General features: G+C 39.0%; 1 protein-coding gene across 1 annotated transcript; it reads left to right on the forward strand.

Annotated features, from left to right (window-relative positions):
• Positions 1–9,364: 9,364 nt before the first annotated feature.
• Positions 9,365–18,617, forward strand: PSMA1 (proteasome 20S subunit alpha 1; the record flags this gene model as incomplete). Its single annotated transcript, XM_082000186.1, has 10 exons — positions 9,365–9,559; positions 9,945–9,989; positions 12,874–12,975; positions 13,468–13,571; positions 14,399–14,487; positions 15,230–15,300; positions 16,218–16,347; positions 17,023–17,102; positions 17,951–18,055; positions 18,561–18,617. The coding sequence occupies 10 exons, from the start codon at positions 9,365–9,367 to the stop codon at positions 18,615–18,617; spliced, it is 978 nt and encodes a 325-aa protein (XP_081856312.1).
• Positions 18,618–20,380: the final 1,763 nt, after the last annotated feature.

Consider the following 20,380-nt stretch of genomic DNA (forward strand, 5'->3'; position numbering starts at 1 on the left):
TAATAGTGAGAATACAGAATTTGACCAAAAGAGCATTCCATCTGAGAGCAGTGTATTTTGTAACTTTCACCTATGTGATTTTGCACAATATTAAAAATAAATACAAATACATTCGTATTTGCTGCTCACTATGAAAAAAGGACTTTCTGGTAATTGTATTCCCTTAATGCATTTCAAGTTGCATACCGAAAAATTGATAGCCTCTATCACTGATCACTTTTCAAAATCGTAAGGTACATATTAAATTTCCAACCTGGAAATTATCTTCCTGTTTTTCTTAATTATTATAACACAGTTGAAAGGGTCTATACAAATGCAAAGATAGTCTTCTAATTTCATGCTTTACTCTTTCTTTTTTTTTTTTTTTTTTAATTTCCCTAGTCTGAATATGAAATCTTCCATTTGGTAATACCTTTTGTCTGAAGAATTATTATTCCTGTTCATTTAATGATGTGATAAACGCAGCTTAAAAATATTTTGGTGCCACAGAATCTGTTGGGAATGAGACATCTGTAGTCACAAATTTATTTGATATATAAGTCTTAAAATCAAAAGCAGATGCGCAGATGTGTTGACTGTATAGTGACATGCTAATAACTACTGCAGAGATTTTTAGATACTCACTAGCTAGTTTCAAGGCAGGTTTATATCGAGGAGGTCTGGAATTAATTTAGAGCCCTTCAGGCCCATCACTGAATCCTTCCATGGACCAGGCTAAGAAGCCAAGTGTTGCATCAAATACTCTGGATTTAGAATTATCCTTACATCAGTGGAATTTGTTCTTAATTTAAGCATGTATGATGCACTGTCTGCGCTCAGTGATCTGTCAGAACGATTGCAGACAATGGACACTACACTGCCAGAAGCTCTCTCACACTGGTCAGGACAGGCTTAGATTTCTGCTTGCACTGCTGTTAGTTTAGGAATATATGCTATAAAGATGGCAGTGCCGAATAAAATTTGTAGTATGAAAACAGGGATATGAATGACAGCAAGCTGTTAAAGTCCATGTAGCAAAATTAGGAACTTGGCAAACAGTAAAAAAACTGCCTGATGACAGCAAGACTCTTTAAGGCTAAAGCTTACTCGAACATCTGTTTTTTCCTGCGTATTAATCCTGTATTTTAGTCTTTCCTAATCAAAAACTGAAGTCATGCTAAGAATGGGCTGAGTCACTTTTTGAAAAGCGTGGTCCACAAATACCAGAATTGTTGCCTAAATAGTAACTGACACTTACAATAAGTTTAACACTCCCATAGAACTTGAAAATGCCTGTAAAAAGAAGTGTCATAGAAATCTTTAATGTCTTGCCAGAAATAGTAAGTCATTCCTAGGGTCTTCTCTCTCTCTCTTTTTAATTAAAGTACTTAGTTTAATAGCCTCTGGCAATTTTATTTCTGTATGTGACTATATTTCCATTTTTCAAGCAGAAAATTTTGGCAATAATAGATGTGGCAAAAACATCATGAACATTGTATTGTGTGATCTACACATAAGTACTCATTTTAAAATATTTATGGAATATAAATGCATAAGTAAGACAGTAATACTTTGTCAAGCCATTAATTTAATATGACAATAATGTCTGTTGTAAGGAAATGGGATCCATTAGTGGTCTCATGGATTACAAAGACCTTATTTCTGTATCACTGTATCTGTTATTTCCAATCTGTGCTGACAATTATACTTAGCTCTTTCATAGGTAGAAATTTTGAAAAATTTCATCACTAATATAATGGTTATAGTATTAATTCATGAACTTGTGCATCATTCATAGATGTCTGTCTCAAAATGTTATATATCCACTGCTGAATGTTTAATGATGTTTTGGTTTTGATTCAGGTATACTCAAAAATAATTCTAACAATATGAATCAACAATAGCAATTAATATATTTGAAAGAGTTTATGCAGCTATATGCACACTGAGATTGATCTTTTATCCTCAGAACCTTGAAATAATAACTGCCATTCTTTTTCATTAAAATAAAAAGCTTAACAGATTTTCATAAAACTCCAATAATGTATTTCATAATACTCCCATAAATTATGATAATAGTTCTTCAGTTATCTTTTGATGACTTGGACAATACTATGTACACTGTTTAAATCATAACTTCTAAGCTAGCAAGCAATTTAGAGCTCAAAATATATTTTTCTTGTACAGTTAATGTACATTACACAGAAACCCATCCTCACTCAGAACGATGAAATAAATTTCAGGTCCAAGAAATACCTAGCAATAACCACCATGTGAATTTCTCTCTAAATATACTTTTGTTTTATTCAAATAAGAACTTACAAATAAAAACTGACCAGGATATGCTATAGCAGCTCTATTGCGTTGAACCCTGTGTCCCTTTTTTGTTCCAGGACCGGACAGAAAAAGCCAAACCCTTTCCTGCAGTTCTCTTTCCACAGGGATTATTTTAGCCTGCTTTCAGCATTGCCTGGTCTTTCCCAGCCAGCTTTGATGATCAAACAAGGTTAGTTGCCCTGAAGGCCTGTCCTGAAAAGGACAGATGATGACAGTTCACAAAAGCTATGGATTTAAAAAAAATAGGAATAGACTTTAAAAATTTGTGTAGTTAACATTTTTCATGACAAAATATTCCAGTGTTTTAAATTGGTCAGAAGTTTAAAAATGCCTTTGGCAACATGAAGGCAAGGCTGTCACAGATAAAGAAATGTCTGCACCTCTACTGAGGACTTGCAAAAGAATAAGAAAGGCATTTGGCATCATTTGTAGAGACAAGTTATTTTTTCCTATTTACAGTACTAAACACAAAACGATAGATTTTTTTTTTGTGAGCATTTCTGAGATAATCTTTAAACGATTCTAAAGACAAGTACGTATGTTTATAGCAGCTGTCAAATTTTTGCCCTCAGTCTTAACCTAGTTGATGAAAATGTCATCAGATGTGACCCATGTTATACATGAATGCTTACAATTAGACAAGTAGTCTTTTCAACTTATAAAATATCTGCTAATTAAGTAAATTTATTACCTGCATTAAATCCAAATATGGACTGCTCACACTGTCAAGAGAATAAGACAGTTCTCAAAAAAACCTTAAGTCAAAACATTCAGTCCTGAATGGGCTATGACAATATCCAATTTAATCTAATTTTCAGTAATCTTATTTTGATGAAACCAATCCATGTACATGAAGCTGGAATGTTTGTATGTATGTCAGTCTGGAATAAGGGTGTTTGGGCCATTATTTAAACCCATTTTTATTTTACAGATTAAGGTCCAGGTTTGTGGCATTAAAATCAAAAGACACAAATCAATGAGTTAAGTGTAAGAGGCACTTAAATGTGATTATCAACCATGGTGACTTGAGACTAAATTGCGTGTAAATGTAGTCCAACTAAATACAGCACATCAAATTAAAGAGTCTTCTGAAACTGTGATTGCCGTTTCTTCCCTCCAGTATTTGTGGACTACAGTGGACAAGAAGACAATTTTTTGGTGTTTGGAGTTGTTTTTTTTTTTTCTTTTAATAGGGGAGGGAAGAACACCACTGTTTTAAGGTCTCTCTTCTGTAGTTCATTCTCCTGATTATCATTTTTAAGAGAGTCTTGAATTCTGTTCCAGAAGAAGGTATCCACCTCCTCTCATGTTGGCCTAGATGACTGATCATCAAAGGGACATTCACCATACAATACAAAAAAGGGAGCTGTTTTGTACAAATTAAATTCTATCTCTGTTGCTGTCCTTAGTTTCTTGCAGTGTCCCACACTTCATTTAAGTAGGGATAGCATTGTTATAAAACCTTTGAGTGTTACTTGCCTAATGCAGCTCACTTTTTGTTACCACATGTTCTTGCCTATGCCACCTGTTCTAGGAGCAGTCTGACTTCTGCTTGGCTCGTGAGCTCTACTTCATCCTTCCTCTTTAGCACAAATAGCATCTTTCAAGTCTCCAAAGGCTAATATTGACCCCTTCTTTCCCCCAATAGTAATAGTCACACTCCCAACAACTACTAGATACTAAGCAGTGGATTTTTTTTTTAATTTGAGGAAGATTGAGATTAATTAATAACACTTTTATCCTTACACATAAACAGCTACTTAGTGCAGGAAGCTGTACTGCATGAGTCATGAAATAAAGGCCAAAAAAATTAAAGTAGGGTATTTGAATGTTACAGTAATATGCCCAATCCTACTTGCTGAACAGTAACAACACTGCTGTTTGCGAGTAACCACTTGTCCATCTGACAGGAGTGGCTCCGTGATGTCCCTGGGACCTGTCCTTCCCCCTCTCCGAGGGGATGGAGACACTGCTTTCATTCAGTCTGTCTCTTACTCTGGCACAACAGAGTTTTCTCTCCTCTTTTGCAATCTGCTGTGCCTAGGTAGCACAAAACATTCAGTCCCTGGCAGTGTCGCCACTGGACACAGCGGAGCCAATCGTACCAAAAACTCCACACAACTACAGGAGTATAGTACACAGCAACGCAGTGGTTGATGTAGATTGCCGGTGAGTGGTACCCCAAAATGCACCTTGGTGGAATGTTTTTTCCTCTAGTTAATCAGCAGAAGAGGAGGCATAATGGCCTTGCCTTTTAGTTCCTGCATACTAATCTCTGCAGAGCAATGCCTGCCATCACTCAGATGTCAGATGCTGTTTATAACTACACTGGAAACATAACATAGAACAAAATAGTATCATTAATTTCTCTTGAGACTGTATATGCATGTTTTAGGTTAGCTATTTTTTCACTGCTGCGCTTAGTTCAAACATTTTATCAGCAGTATTGTAAGGTGGCTTGAAAAGTTGTTTTGTCTGTGAATTTGTCCAACTGGTCTCTCAACATATGACCAGAAGACCACGATGTGTTCAGGTGCCAAGGTTTCCACAGTGCAGGCATGCTGCGTCTCAGGAAGTATCGCCTTGTCTTTGCTTGAACCTGCTGCTTTTAATGACACCCAATACCAGTGTTGGAGGACAGGGGGAATCGTTGTATCTATTCAGCATCGCTGTGCTGGTTGTGATTTGACAAGCGCTCATCACCTTTCCTTGTTTATCTGTTACCTACACCAAAGATTTCTACTCTTTATTGTCATTCTTTGTATGAAGCTGTTCCATAATTTGAATTATTCTTTCCACTTTTCCCAGTGCCTTCAGTACTGCCCCATCAGTTTAAGGTGGGAAACAAGAATCACAGCCAGTATTCAAGTCTGAATGATGTCACATGCAGTATGGATTTATACAGTGTCATAGTAACGCTTTATGTTTTGTTCTCCTTCCTAATAATTCCTAACGTTTAATTTGGTTGTTACTGAGCATGGAACCTGTTTTCGTAGAGCTATCAACTGCGTATGCGTTTCTCTGAAGTGATCCTGATTATCAGGTTGCCAACTGTGAAAGTGAGAAACTACTATTTTCTCCTAACATAGATGTTTTCTAAGTAGATTATTTAAATGCAAGGATAGTTTTAGTTTTAAGTCCTGTAGTCTTTTATATTGTGATTTCTTGATGTAATATGTTGATTGCTGCTTGTCATTCACCTGTTTCTCTACAATTAAATTTGTATTTCTTTACTCTTCTATTTCTATTAATTTAAACCTTCTATAGAACTATGCAACCAGATCGTAATACTGGCATTAGGACTGTTACCAAAGAAAACATTTGATGCACTTCTGTATAGCTTTTAGTATTATAAAATTAATACCTATGATACGGATAATTGGGATGGTTTTGCAGATATCTAATAATGGATGAGATGCAGCAGTGGCAAAACCAATGTAAAGTTGTGTCCCACATTGCCTCATCAATGTGTCTCTTAACATGGTTTGGGGAAAACAGCAGTTTAACCATCTTGGTCACTCAGTGCTGTTTGTTCTGCTGTGTCTACCCACTATGTAACACACCCACTGCTGTGTTACCGCAGCTTTTGTCACGTGGATTTTTATCTGCTATGAAGCTGTCTAAAACTGTCCGATTATTTCATGCAGGCCGCTGTACCACCATTAAATATAGCAAAGGTGACATTTTCTCAGGTGCAGAGGTCAACATAATGCTTATGCATCACTTAAATTTTACTGAAACTCTTATTTAAGGTCTTCATTTAAACTTTCCAACAACTTTGGATACTGACAAACCACTAACTTTGCTAATGTCAGCAACTGCCATATTTGGGCAATATACATGTAAAATGCTTCCTTTCTGATGTGATGCCTTTGCTATCTGAAAAAGAGCTATTTGATTTTGCCTTATTCATTCCTTTCTTTCATTTTGTATTTCAGTATTGTACTCTTTGTTCAAGTTCCTCAGTGGGGAATAGGTTGGGTGCTTTTTAACACCAACACACTGAGATGTAATCAGAAATACATGACAAACCCACTGGCTTTATAGCCCTGCCTATAGAGGGCTCATACTGAGCCTAAAGGGCAAGCAGGAGCATCCAGGAGGAAGTGAACAACTTCCTTCTACGGCAAACACTTCCCCTTTCTAGAGATTATTCCTGCCTCTGACATCCTCCTGTGCTGCCGCTTTGGGAATGCGATAGCAGTTGTGCTGCCTGAAGCTCTGGAGAGCAGCTGCAACTCCATTCCATGCCACCCTTCCTGCTGTCACGTGACCTGAATCAGTTCGCTTTAGAATACATTTTTAATAGCTGGACGTCTGGTTAGTTCGGTCTGGAGTATCTTTTCCTATCCATTTAATAAAGGAAAGAGATTACTCAGGAAAATACTTAAGTTGTTACTTAATAAACCTACACAATAGTTTATACAGCTTTGAAAAATTATTCATTTATATAGCTTTTACCAATTATCTATGTGAAGTTTTAAAAATCCTGCCTCTTTAATCACTAAAATTGTGGTTCCTAACTTTACGCGCTGTATGTATACAGAACAATAGGAAGTCTTGGCATAGTTTAGCGTTCTATCAAAACTAACACACTTTTGCCAAGGAGAGGAAATATCTGTCTATTGTTCTGTCAGTGTAGGTGGAGTAAACAGATCTTTTGGGAGTCCCTTATTGCTGTAGGAAGTCATTACAAAATGGCATTACAGAAGAGACTACAGGAATATTTACTGCAAGTCCAGTGAAACTTGAAAGCTATTTGGCTCACTTAAAATGTTTATGTATCCTGTTTCAGTGCACACCAAACAATATTGAAGAAAGGAATTTATTTCAGGTCAAATTAATTTTTATTAATCAAAGCTTAAAAATAACAGAATAATTTGGTAATTTAAATAAGTCTGTTTAGATTTTTTTTTTCCCCCTAGACAACACTGTAATCCTCTCCAGGGAAAAAGAAAATTCTCCAGTGGTAAACAAAATGTGTCATCAGTCCTGCAATAATCAAAATGTGACAGAATACTAGTCTGACTTTAATGACTGTGACTTCAGCACCTGCATACTTGTTTAAAAAATTAGAATGTATGAATACATTATTAACTGATTCTCTTTTGTCTTAATGCCTGTCATGCAATCCCATAGAGTCCTCACAGTAATTTTAAACTGACTTTTCAGTTACAACTATAGAAAAATATTTTACATTGTCCAAAATAGGAGCTCCACTAAGCGATTTATTTTTTTTTAAAGCACTTGTAGTTTTTCATCTTGGAGAGCAAAAAAACCCTTTTAGAAATTTAATCACATCTTAGCTGTAATTAAGAAAGATAATTATATTTTTCTAATATAATTCATAGTGCTTCTCATTTAGCTTTATATAATTTCAGAGACTTCCTCTACCCATTTTTTCCTAAAAAGAAATACAAGAGGATTTCCAGTCTGCTACATCTGATGAACAGTGGCTGTTGTTTTACTCATGCCAAACTGCCTTCATTTGTTGTTTTTTGGGGTTTGTTTTTTTTTTCTCCCCGAACTGCTTAAGCTTATAACTTTTGTTAGCCTGGACACATGAAAACTTAACTGTGGCTTTGAGAAGCACACTACTTCATAAACCGCATGCTTGTGCTACAAGGGCAACAACTGAAATACAGCTTTAAAGCCTTCTTCTAGTGGTTTTAGAACAGGTAGGATTGGACTCTGTAGCCTCCTGAAGCAGGAGGTCCCATTCGTATGCTCGCCATCTACGCAAGATTGGTGCAACATATGTACACTCTACAGAGATACCTCTTTCTCAACAGCAATGGACTTTGCCTCAGAGTGTAAAAAATAAGTGAGAGGGAAAACACTACAAACCTATTATTGATGGTTCTACAGTATCTTTCTTGGTGTCTGTGTGCATCTGTGCACAAACTTATGATATAGTGAACAAGTTCTCCAGCTGTTCTAGAGGTAGCTTTTGTGAAGTTGGCAGTGTCGGGCTTGTTTAAACCAATTTTTAAAGAGTAACTGTGTGTGAATTTATCCATACGTACTCCTACCTGTAGCGAAGGTTTTAATATAATTAAAACATATTCATAACAATGGCTGCAGCAATTGTGTGTTCCCATGCTCTCTTCATAGCCTGTGAAAATATTAAGAATGGAGTTTTCTCAAAGTACGAAGAAAAGGCACTTAGTAGCACATGCATCCTATTTTACATCAGTGCCTTTTATCTTCAGCAGTTTTAAAATTGCTACCGCTTTTTCAAAACGAGTAGAACGGCTAACGTTGAGGTTTAGTAAGAAAAATAAATGAATTTCCAACTCCAGAGTCCAAGTTTTCCTCAAGTAATGCAATTTTTGTATCGCGCACAGGTATGTGAAGAGACGTGCTGCGTCGTTTTGAGTAAAAGAAATACCGAACAGGAAGAAAACCACAGGCAAAGCAGGCAGGAGGCGGCCGTTCGGGACCTTTGGCACAGAGAAGCTGCCAAGGTTTTGTGAATTGAGGGGTGACGGCGCCAGATAACGGGCCAGGAACAGGTTCCCGTCCGCAGCGCCTCAGGGTGCCAGGGGAAACCCGGCACGCCGGCTCCCCCCCGGCGGCTGCGAGGCCCGGCAGCGGCCGCTGGCGGCAGGCAGGCTTCCCGCTGCGGGCGGCGCGCTGTGGTGGCGACCGACCGTTAACACCAACGGCTGCCCAACCCTGCCTGAGGGACCGCGCATGCGCTAGCGGGGTGGGCCCCGCACTGCCTCGCTCCGTTTCAGGGGCGGGGCGAGCCGCCGTGCGCTGGATCGATGACTGGAGGTGCGACTAGCGCTGCCTGGCCTCTTCCAGTCCAGAGCGATCGCTGCCGGAGCGGTCCCATCTTGGTGCTTCGGAGCCCGCGCCGCTGTCGGGGGAAGGAGGATGGTGAGAGGCGGTCGGGCTGGACCGCGGCCGGGGCAGGGGCCATGTACCCCAGCGTCCCCTGCTCGGCTTGCGGAGCGAACGCGGCGGGGGCGGGGCGGGGAGAAGGGAGGAAGGAGTGGGCGAGAGGAAGGGAGCGGAGCCGTGAGTAAGCAGTTCCTGGGCCATGCGGGGCCGGGGCCGGGGTCGGGCCTGGGCCTCCCTGCCAGGCCCCGGGGCTGGCCGGGGAGGGGGACGGCCGCGCTCCCTCGCCGGCGGGGCAGGGGCGTTCCGGGGAGGGAGCGGGGCGCAGTGGCGGCAGTGGGGCGCGACCCCTTCGGCCGAGCCCGGCGTGACGCTGCAGAGAAGTGGCCCACGGCTGGTGCGCAGAGCGGGCGGAGTGGTGTCCGCGCGCCCGGCGGGGCTCGGGAGCCCTTCCCGCGGGCTGAGCCGCCCCCCGGGCCCGCGCACCGGCCTCTCGCCCTCCTGCTCCTACCCCTTCCCCCCGAGCACCGGGGGCTGAGGCGGCGGGCCCGCTGCTCTGCGGCGCCGAGGTTGTGCTTCCCCGGTGAGCGTCTGCCCCTGCGCCGGCCCGAACAGCAGCTGGACCGGAGAACGGGGCCCTGCGGGAGGAGCAGGCCTGGGAGCAAGTACTTGGCGTGAAAAGCTCTGTGAAGGAAACGAGCAGAACTTCACTCGGGAATGCTCTCTCTGCCCACTGCTTACCTGTACTGATGTGTGTATATATTGTGTGTTGTTCCTTCTAGTTTCGCAACCAGTACGACAATGATGTCACAGTTTGGAGCCCTCAGGTAAAACGTTCCTCAGCTTGCTAACTGGCTTTTTACTTGTGTTTTATTTTTTCTTCACTTTTGAAGCAGTGGTATCGCAATAGCGTAGGTTGTATTCGGGTGCCTAACGCTTACTGCAGTCCACTCCCTGCTTGTTTTGTAGGCGGTAGGTTTCTAGAAAACCACTAACACATCTCTCAGCTTTTGGTTTATAACCCTGAAGATGCTTAGGTGGGGCCTGTTACCTCAAAGTGGGTAAGGCAGTCATTCTCTGAATGTACCTGTGAGATACCAAATAGGTGCTATTATTGCTGGGGGTTGGGCTAGATGATCTTAAAGGTCCCTTCTGACCCAAACCATTCTGCAACTCTACGATCAACTCACAGACCTGTAATAAAAAGTTGGTAAGTAAGGTATAAAAGCATGAAACTGAGCTTAAATTTCCCAAAGATCAAGCCACTGCTAGGTCATTCTTTCATTCACTAGCTAATGTTGGAAAGGAACTATTTAGTTTACAATGGGGAAGAACTTTTTTTTTTAATTAAGAGCTTTGCTGTATTCGAATTATTCAGAACAAAATAAAATTATTAAAACTTAGTATTTATTACTTACGTGAGAATATGTTAACTTCAAGTATTGCATAACAGCACCTGTTTCTCTTTGTGCAGACAATTTTTACTGCCTTGTGGGTCCCTGTTTGAATGACTGTACCCCTATGGTAATATGAAGCATGGAATCTGAGATACTGATTTTTGTAGTATGAATGCACAGATCTTAATTTTCTAAATTGAAATGGTCACATACATCCCTGTTGAATAAATTCCATGTATAAAGCTTATAATTATAACACTGAGAGCTAGAACATGTAAGTGATTAGATGCCATATAATTTTCTAATGCAGTTTACATTGTGCTTCAATGATGAAGTCTGTGCAGCTGCGTGTCCCCAGTTTCCCATGTTGCGGAATGTTAGGGAGGCTTCATGCTATGTCTGTACTTAAGGATATACTGAGATTTGCACTTGAATTTGAAATTTTATTACCTCTGGATCAGTTTCACATTGCATATTCTTCTAAAAATTATACAGGTTTTGTTGACTTCAAAATTAAAATTCTAGAATTTTAAAAGCAAGTGGCAGTTCCAGTGTTTAATATTGCCTCTTCTCTTGGTGTGTACATTTTAAGATAGGATACTTACATTTGAGTCTTAAAGTGACTTGTTTCTCGATTTAGCAAAACTAAATATTTATTTTAAGTGCAAGTAGCAAATTGTATTAGTATAAAGTTAATATATCGTTAGTTTGTGGGTTTATATTGCTACTGAAAATCTTCATCATGTAGTAGTATTGTTTGAAAGATACATTTCCAACATATATTGTAACAAAGCACGTTCATACTTTTCATCCTATATGAAGACAGCCTTGAATATTTGAATGTTCTTTAGTCAATACCATGATAGCTGTAGATGGCTTTGAACCGTTTTCATCCTCCTTAGTGACTGTGTTTCTCTGGCAGATTCTGTATCAGGAACTTTAATTTTAAATTTTTTAATCTGTTTGTTACTTTAAAAATTACTTTTAAAACTATAACATTCTCTTGAGACTTTTACTAGATATCATGAAGTCATTAACAACACTAATTTCTTTTTTTTTTCATAAATTGCCTTGAAAGTATGAATAGTGTTGATGTCTTTTTTAGAAAAGACTTTTAAAATTGCTACTCTGCTGCAATTACTGCTGCATACGTTCCTGTAGGTGAAGCAGTGATATGATACTGGAATTGTTAATACAGGAGCAAAGAATAATCATATTTTAATGCAGGGTGTTTCCAAATATTGTTGTAAAGAAAAGGAGGTACGAGATTAAAGGCTAGAAGGGGTTTCACACTTTACAGCCTTTCAAGTCGTTCATGAAAGTTGATAAATACATGTTGGACAGGTCGCAGTGATTGCACACTGCACTTGGGCAGGAAATATCTTATGTTATTGAAATTCCATTTGCAACGTAGTGACTGAAATGGAACATTAGGGTATTTTAAGCATCTAGTGGGCTTTATATTTCTCTAGATAAATCAAATAAAAAACCTTTTACCAAAAAAAAACCCTGCACAACCTAACAGAAGGTGATTTCCTGTAGATTATCCCCAGTATGTTTCACTATAACAGCTGCTACATGCCACTCCATCACAACTGGTAGGATGCTGCTGTGTGCCGCAGTTAGTAATTCCAGGACTTGCACAGTAGCAGTGAACGTGCTGACTATTTGACATAGGCTGGCCAACTACAGTGCAGAAAATTAGCTACTTTGCCCTCTGTGGTTGCATTAAAAGGATATTGTCTTATTTCCCTGCAAAGTTCCTGGCTGCCTTTGCAGAACTTGTGGGGACTTAATTGTCTTTGAGACCTCTACTCCTCTTTCAGACTTTACTGCAGTTGACTAATAACTTGTTCAGAAGTTATTAGGGAATGGATGGTGAGACACAACAATTGCCTAAGACTCATTTCTTCAGGAAACTCGATTAAAAGTTAAGCATCCAACTTCAGCTGGAAGTTCTGTCTTTGAATCACATTGGGTGAAATACTGATTCCTCTGAAGACAGTGACAAAAGGCCTGCGATTCTAATAATGTCAAGATTATTCACCCTTTCTTTTTAGTTTTCCTCTTTCTCTGTATACAGTAGTGAGTGGCTCAGAGATGGACTGGTTTACGTGGGTTAATGGTGGGGCATTTGCAGAATTGAGGAAGTCTATTGGTATCAATATGGTATCGATGGCTGTAGGTTTAAACTGTGTTATGCAGTCAGTGTACCTGCTGGGATGGGGGAATCAAAGGTCTGAAAATCAAGAACCATTGAAAATTGATACAGAGGATTCATTTGAGAATTACTACCTTTGATTTTATTCTGTAGGGCCGAATTCATCAAATAGAATATGCCATGGAAGCTGTGAAACAAGGCTCAGCTACTGTGGGGCTGAAATCGAAAATGCATGCTGTTCTTGTTGCTTTAAAGGTAACTTCAAACTGTGTTCTTGAGAAAATAATGTTAGTAGAAAAGTTTTGGTTTGTCAAATCAGTTTTGCGTGGTCTCAACTTTCATGTGTAATGTAAATGCAATCCCAGTCTCCTGTTGCTTGAGTGGAGGAAATATTTTCAGTACCTATGCAAAGCAGATTTTCACAAAATAGTGAAGGAAATGAATGAAAGATTTTTTTCCTTTTAAAAGATAAGTATTCCTCTTTTTTTCTTTTTTCAGTAGTTATTAAATCGTAAAACTATTAATTTCTTTTTCCAAAGCTTGAGTGAGTGTCTGTTCATTCTTTATTTCTAGCAGTCTCCTACCGAAGTGGAGTTAGGTTTTTCTTGTCTTCTATTACAAGTTTATAATTTTTTTTTTTGTTGTTTCATGATCATATTCAGTTCTTGCTATAAATGTTAGCAGATTTCTCCACAATGCTTGGCAAACTGTTCAGTCTGCCACATAGCTTTTTCCTTTTATGCATAGAGAGCACAGTCTGAGCTGGCAGCTCATCAGAAAAAAATCCTGTACGTTGACAACCATATTGGTATCTCAATTGCTGGACTTACTGCTGATGCAAGACTCTTGTGGTGAGTATTTTAGTTGTTGACTTACACAGTTCTGCAATAATGAGTGAAAGTTCATTTGTAGACTATTGCGAATGAAATTTTATGGTTAGCTAAGGGTTAGTCTTAAGTTACTGCTTTGTTGTACTGTGCCAAAGACCTCAGGATGAAATTCTGGCAGATTTTTAACTAGCTGGCAGAAATCTCACTTGCTTGGCCCAGAATTTTGCTCTTTGGTTTTGTTACTCGTAAGACAGTCCTGTCTGGTTTCTTCAGTGTGATGGGGTTTCCAAGCAGTCTGAGAAAGTGCTTCACTTCTTTCCTTCTAGCAGCTGTTTCTGTGTACACACGTTTAAGAAAGTTATTAAAAACATACATTGCTGTATGTGTCAGCTTCAGAGGGGGTTGCTCTTTACCTACTGGCCACATAGTTTCATCAGATGAGGTAAATGTACACAGAAGGAGTGTTCCTCAGTTTGATGGGAAAGGACAAAGAGGGCATAGGAAGAATTTCTAAAACAAATTTTAATTGCTGTAATGTTACAAAGAGATGTTACCGTTTAACTGAGACAGATGATCTGTCTGTTGCCTGCGTGAACTTCCACCTTCTTTGCATTTACATGGCTGAAATACTACAATACTCTTTCAAACCTGTGGTCAACTTTCTAAATAACAATTATAGGTCATGGTGAAATGAAATTACATAATGCCTTTGACTGTTTTTCTCAACAAGCAGAGCTGAAACAAAAAAATGCTTAACTTAACAGACAAGTATTGAGACAAAACCTCATTGTGACTTTCATCTGTGCATTGGTTTGATATTTTTTTTTTTTTCCCCCCTTTCTTCCTAGTAATTTCATGCGTCAGGAGTGTCTGGATTCTAGATTTGTGTTTGATAGACCTCTTCCAGTTTCTCGCCTAGTGTCACTAATTGGAAGCAGTATCCTTTTTTTTTTTTTACACTTGTAACACTTTCATAGCTTTTTACTGTTTCATACTTGTTCATAAAATGATTTTCATATATCACAATATTTGATATATAGTCATATCAAATTGAAAAAGTTAATTCAAAGTTAATTTTTCTTCATACAATTAGTCTTTATTGACACTGCTTGTGTATTCTGTCAGAGAATATCCTATGGTATGCACTGAACTGGCAGAGAAGCAATAAAGCACTGTGCAACATGTAACATAGCACTGTCTGTTACACAGCCCCATGCCCTTGGAGGTGGGGGTGGAAAGATGACTGAACTGTTCAAAATACGATCGTTTACTGGATTGCAGCTGCTCACTCGTTTGTTTTGTTTTGTTTTGTTTTTCCTGTGGCAACTTCTGTCCCTGCATGGAACACAGCAGAGGCCTTGTGTTCTGTTATCAGAAAAAGTCCAAAGGGATAAGAAATTAAATGAGGCTGTGCAGCATTAGGTGAACTGTTTCTAGTACTTGGTTGTGTGCACCACCCAGTTATTTCGGGAAAGCTAATTGTTAGATCTTCTTTCGGTGAAAAAGTAGTTGATAGTCCAAATAAGTCACGAGATCAGTTTCTTTTGGACATAGTCTTCATTCCCGCAAAAAGCTGTGCAAAGACTATAAAACAATTTTGGTGCATCTCTGCTTGGCTTAGGAAAATGTTTTGGGTAATTAACGTGTTATTTTGAGATTATTTTCTTAGCTTGCTTAAGAAACCCAGATACCAACACAGCGTTATGGCAGAAGACCGTATGGTGTAGGACTGCTCATTGCAGGTTATGATGTAAGTAAGCTGTTACTATTGATCTAAAAGAAAATGTGCTTAATGCAATTTTATACGACTAATACATGTTAAGAGGGGAAGATGGAAGAGGTAGACTCATCAAAATTCTCTGAATAAGGAAATAATTTTCTGTATCTTACCCTAAAACATAACTTTTAAAAATGTTAATTAATAGCTAATCCTACCTACACTTTTGAGGTGTACATTTGCAAAAATGAAAAATAATTATTTCAAGGTGCAAAATGAGATACTGCAAAAATAAGATTTGTTTGTGATCCCATAATGACAGTAATTACTATTGATTATGGAGCTTTACAAACTATTATTTTAAATACATTTTATAAAAAATTTATGTGGAAATCATCACTGGCCTCTCTTACTTGTTTAGCAACACCAGTTTGCTTAATGCAGCACAGACAGAATCTCTGCCCTCAGGATTTTTGACAGGTTGAAGGAAACTGTTGTCTTGCCTGAAATTCTGCATGGCATGATTAAGTCTGCAGCAGGTTTTTACTTTCGTGAAGTAAGACGGAATGTGTGTAAAATATCTACTGGAAGCTGTGAAGTAGGAAGCATATGTAAGCACATTACAGGTTATGGAACAGAGAAGGAAACTTTTTTGGTGCCAGCTATCCTGCCCACATAGAAACTGCATTTTAATGAATAAAGTGAAAAGGAAGATTTTTTTTTTCCCCTGTAGATTATTGCTTTTTTTTTTTTTAGTAGCTTTGAAGGAATCATATAAGAAGAGTGATATGATAAGTATTATAAAATATATTTATGTGCATACAATAAGCTATGCGATATACCACCAAAAAAAAAATGTTTTAGAAAATATAATGTGTTCCAGCAGCAGACTTGGTATGAATTTATACATTTGTTTTACATTCTGTGGAGTTTTTTTCCTCTCTTTGTAGGATATGGGTCCTCACATCTTCCAGACTTGTCCCTCTGCCAACTATTTTGACTGCAAAGCAATGTCCATTGGTGCTCGTTCACAGTCAGCGCGAACTTATTTGGAGAGACACATGACTGAATTTACTGACTGTGAGTAATGAAACCCTTTCTTTCTAATGGTATTCATCAATCATGCAGCTTGTTTTCTGCTAGTGCTCTGTTCTTTCGCATTTAGTAAGATAGGAAGATAAATTTGGAGAGCAAGGTTTGGCCTAAGTGTAAATCTGCACAAAGACAAAATGGTAGAGAAAATGTTACAAATTTTAGTGTCTTAACATCTGGATGCTTATTCTGTCTTATGAAAAGAGGACTTGTGCTCAGAAAAGCAGAGAAAAAAGTAAAAAGCCTCTGCCCTGTTTAGCCCAGGGAAAGTACAGTTCTTTCTATATCAGAGCAGGGATAGTATGTCAGGGCAAGTGTTTAGGTGGTGTATTTAAAATGGCAAATTTATTGTTGTATGAAATGGTGATGAGGAGGCTATTGGATAGCTACTTGGGGGAAAAAAAGAAAGCTTGATTATCACTGGACTGGAGACAAGGCAGGTGCCAAAACCAGATGCATTCGACCTCAAATGTAGGGAGGGGCTGGTTTCTCAAGGTACGCTTCTATAACCATCTCTGTGTTCGGTACCAGAAAGGAGAGTAGCTCTGGAAGTCAAGTTAGCCAAACTGATTTTCTAGTTGTCAACTAGGAATGGGAAGAAGGGGAAATGAGTGTCTAGAGATAATACCATGTAATTTGTAAATGTTCTAATTTCTTTTTAAGGTAATCTAAACGAGCTAGTTAAACATGGACTGCGTGCCCTGAGAGAGACTCTTCCTGCTGAACAGGATCTGACCACCAAGGTAAATACTAGAAATTACTGTGACAAAATTCATGTAAAGTATGACTGGTATTGAAATTTGGAAGCTGAATACTGGTAGATAATATCATCTTTGTTTCACATCACCAGTTTATCTTACAGTCTCCTTAACCATCTCGGATTTAATTTTCTTAACAGAAATGATCCTTTCTCTAAATAACACATTGTTCCCCTGGCTGCTTCATTCTATTTTAAACTTTGATCAATGTTTAAGATACGCTACATACAATTAGAATCACAACTTTGCGTTGTAAGCACAGTCAGTAATTCACCGGGGAGGTGAGGGAAGGTAATGCACAAACAGTTGATTGAGTATTCAGCATCAAAAAGTTGCAGGAACTTCTGACAATGAATTGAGGAACTATTGAACAAGAAAATTCTAAGGGTATCCATTAGTTGGTGGTGTGGTTGTTGCTGATCTGCCCATTTCGATGTTTAATTTTTTTTTTTATTCTTAGCCCAACTTGTTTTTTAGAACTCTTAAAATAACGAAAATGCAACATAAGATTAAAATAAGTCATTTTGAAAAATCAGGTATTTGTTATTAAAAGGAAGACAAAAAATTGAAAGAAATCAAAAGCCTTGAATAGTGGCTTTACTTACAAGATTTTGAAACACGATAGCTTTTCTAGGGAGTAAATCTTTCTCGCTTTCCTTTCCTAGTAAATCTACCGAAGAGGGAGTCTCAAAACTTTTTTCCTGAAGTAGATGCAAACAGCACAATGACACTCTCTGTTTCAGGAGGAAACTTTCATCTGTTTCACAAGTGTAAAGCCACAGAGTTATTTGCAGAAAAATGCTTCTCACTTCTTTCAAAACTTTGCTTAACAGAATGTTTCCATTGGAATTGTTGGCAAAGACATGGAGTTTACTATCTACGATGATGATGACGTAGCACCATTCCTAGAAGGTCTTGAGGAGAGACCACAGAGAAAGGTGTGTGGTTTAGATATAAATAAACAGGCTTTGTTGAAAGACAGCATTTTGTCATATAGGACCCATCACATTTATGTTTACAACATTTAACTTTCCACTACTATAGTAGAGTTTTTGGAATGTGATTATTAAAATTTGAAGTTACTTTATGAAAACCATATAATCTTAGCTGGAGACTAAGATGCTTATTAAATCAATTTCTGCTGAATTGGCAGCAGGGTGTTCCAATGTCATCTTCTTTCCTCATCTTTGACCAAGTACTGGTTTTCACTTTTCTGCAACAGAAGTGTCTAGATATGTTTATCATGCCTGTCGCAAGGTGCATCCTTAGTCTCCTAATTACTAGCTCTGTCCTGCTCCATGCTTAATTTGGGTAACACTACTTTGTAAGCTGTTTGCTGACATGAGCTGCATTTACCACTTGTGATGCTCAAACCAGGATAAAGCTGATTTGTCAAGCGTTGTCTTCTGCCTTCCTAAAATATTTATTTTTGCTCTTTTTAAGCCTGCTCCGCCTGCTGATGAACCTGCAGAAAAAGCAGAGGAGCCAATGGAGCACTAGTCGGTGGATGAGTTCCTCTGTGTTAACATATGTCTAATTATACAGGAACATTTATCCACTTGCTGGTAACTTTATCCTCACCTATATACTTTTTCTGCCGATACATTCTGAGGATTACTCTTAAAAAAGAAAGAAACCAACCCACCTACCCTGAAAAGGCAGACAGGAGGTCATAATTGGGTGTTTTTTCTTTGACAAGAAAGGTGTAATCATTTTCTAAATAGTACATGATACTGTTTTTTAATGAAAAGCATACTGTCTTTAACTTGTAAGGACAAGTGGAAATAAATCACTTTCTTGGAATCTGCTCTGGGTTTGGTTTTCTTTTTTTAACCTGAAGAAACAACTATTGAAATACTTCTGTCATATCAAGGTGCCATCATGTATTTGACCATTTGTCAACATGAGGATTTACTTACTGTATATAAATGTGGTGCTCTTGGAAACTACTAAACTGAGAGGACTTTAAAATGCCTACGAAACAGTTGTGGAACAAATAGGATGCAGCGTGCTTCCCCATGTTGTCTTGTCATTGTCTCAAACTCAACTTGAAAAGACATTTCTGGTTACGAGTGTTCACCAGAAACATTGCAGGCTGAGTAAATGTGAAACTGCCAACCAGCTTGTGTTTTGGTTTTTAGAGTTCTCTGCTTTAGTAAACTCCAGCTTGTTTGGAACCAAAATGAATCACTTTATTTCTTTAGAGCCATCAGCCAGCCATGGGATAGTGAAGGGCTTTTAGCTTGCTGATGGCATAAATTGAAGTAAGGAGGGAAGCGCGTAAAAGTCCAATTACAGGTCCCCCAAGCTATGGAGTCTCTGCGTCGCTGCTGACTAAACGGGCTCGCCAGGGTTTTGTCCCTTCAGCTTGCTCTGCGCGACCTGACTGGGGATACTTGGTGCCTGTTGAGCTTCGAGCCACATGCCAAAACATTAGAGACTAACAGCAGCTTCTGTAGGGACGTCTGCCAGGGACGCCCAGTGAGTCGGTGTGTCCTGGGTGCAAAGTGGGTCTGATGCTGTATTTGAAGCAAAACTAGTTACTTTTTTCCATGTTGGATCATTCTATTATAATTATTCTCACTCATGAATACATTGTACAGGGTAAGAAACAAGTTTTTGGAGTGGACTCGCATAGGGGCATGATATCCTGCTCAATGTAGTTTAAAAAAAAAAAAGACTAAAAACTTGCATCTTGTATTTATTAATTAATAAAGCATGGTGCTGTTTTGAACAGGCTTTAAATACTGTGTTGAATCCATTTAAATAGTTCGGTCATAGAAAATATTAACAAAATAATAATGTCAGGGCTGTGTATTTGGGTTTAAGTACTAGACAAAGCTGCTTTTACTTTTTTCCTATTCTATTGTTATTTTTCCCTGTTATTTTTCCGTCCATGTCCCCTCCCCCCCTTTATTTTATTTCTCCCACGTTTTGGTTTTTTTCTTTTTTCGGTAGTTACACTTTTTCCTCACTCCTATTTTTTTTTTTTTTCAATTTCGGGTATTCCCCCCTCCCCTTAATAATTTGCAGGCAGGATGACTGAGCCCGCCCTCCTGTATGCGCGGGAAAAACCCGCCCTGCCGCAGCGCTGTGACGTACGATGCAGAAGCCCCGCCCCCCTGTTGCTCCTCCTCCCGTCCTCGTGGCGGTCCGGCGCGCAGCCTTTCCCTGCCCGCGCGGCAACGCGAAAGAGGCGGGGCCGCCGCCGGCGGCCCCGCCCCTTTCGCGTTGCCGTGCGGGCGAGAGGCGTGTCCCGCTAG

Source organism: Phaethon aethereus (assembly GCF_964289735.1).
Source record: "Phaethon aethereus genome assembly, chromosome: 5".
Lineage (NCBI taxonomy): Eukaryota > Metazoa > Chordata > Aves > Phaethontiformes > Phaethontidae > Phaethon > Phaethon aethereus.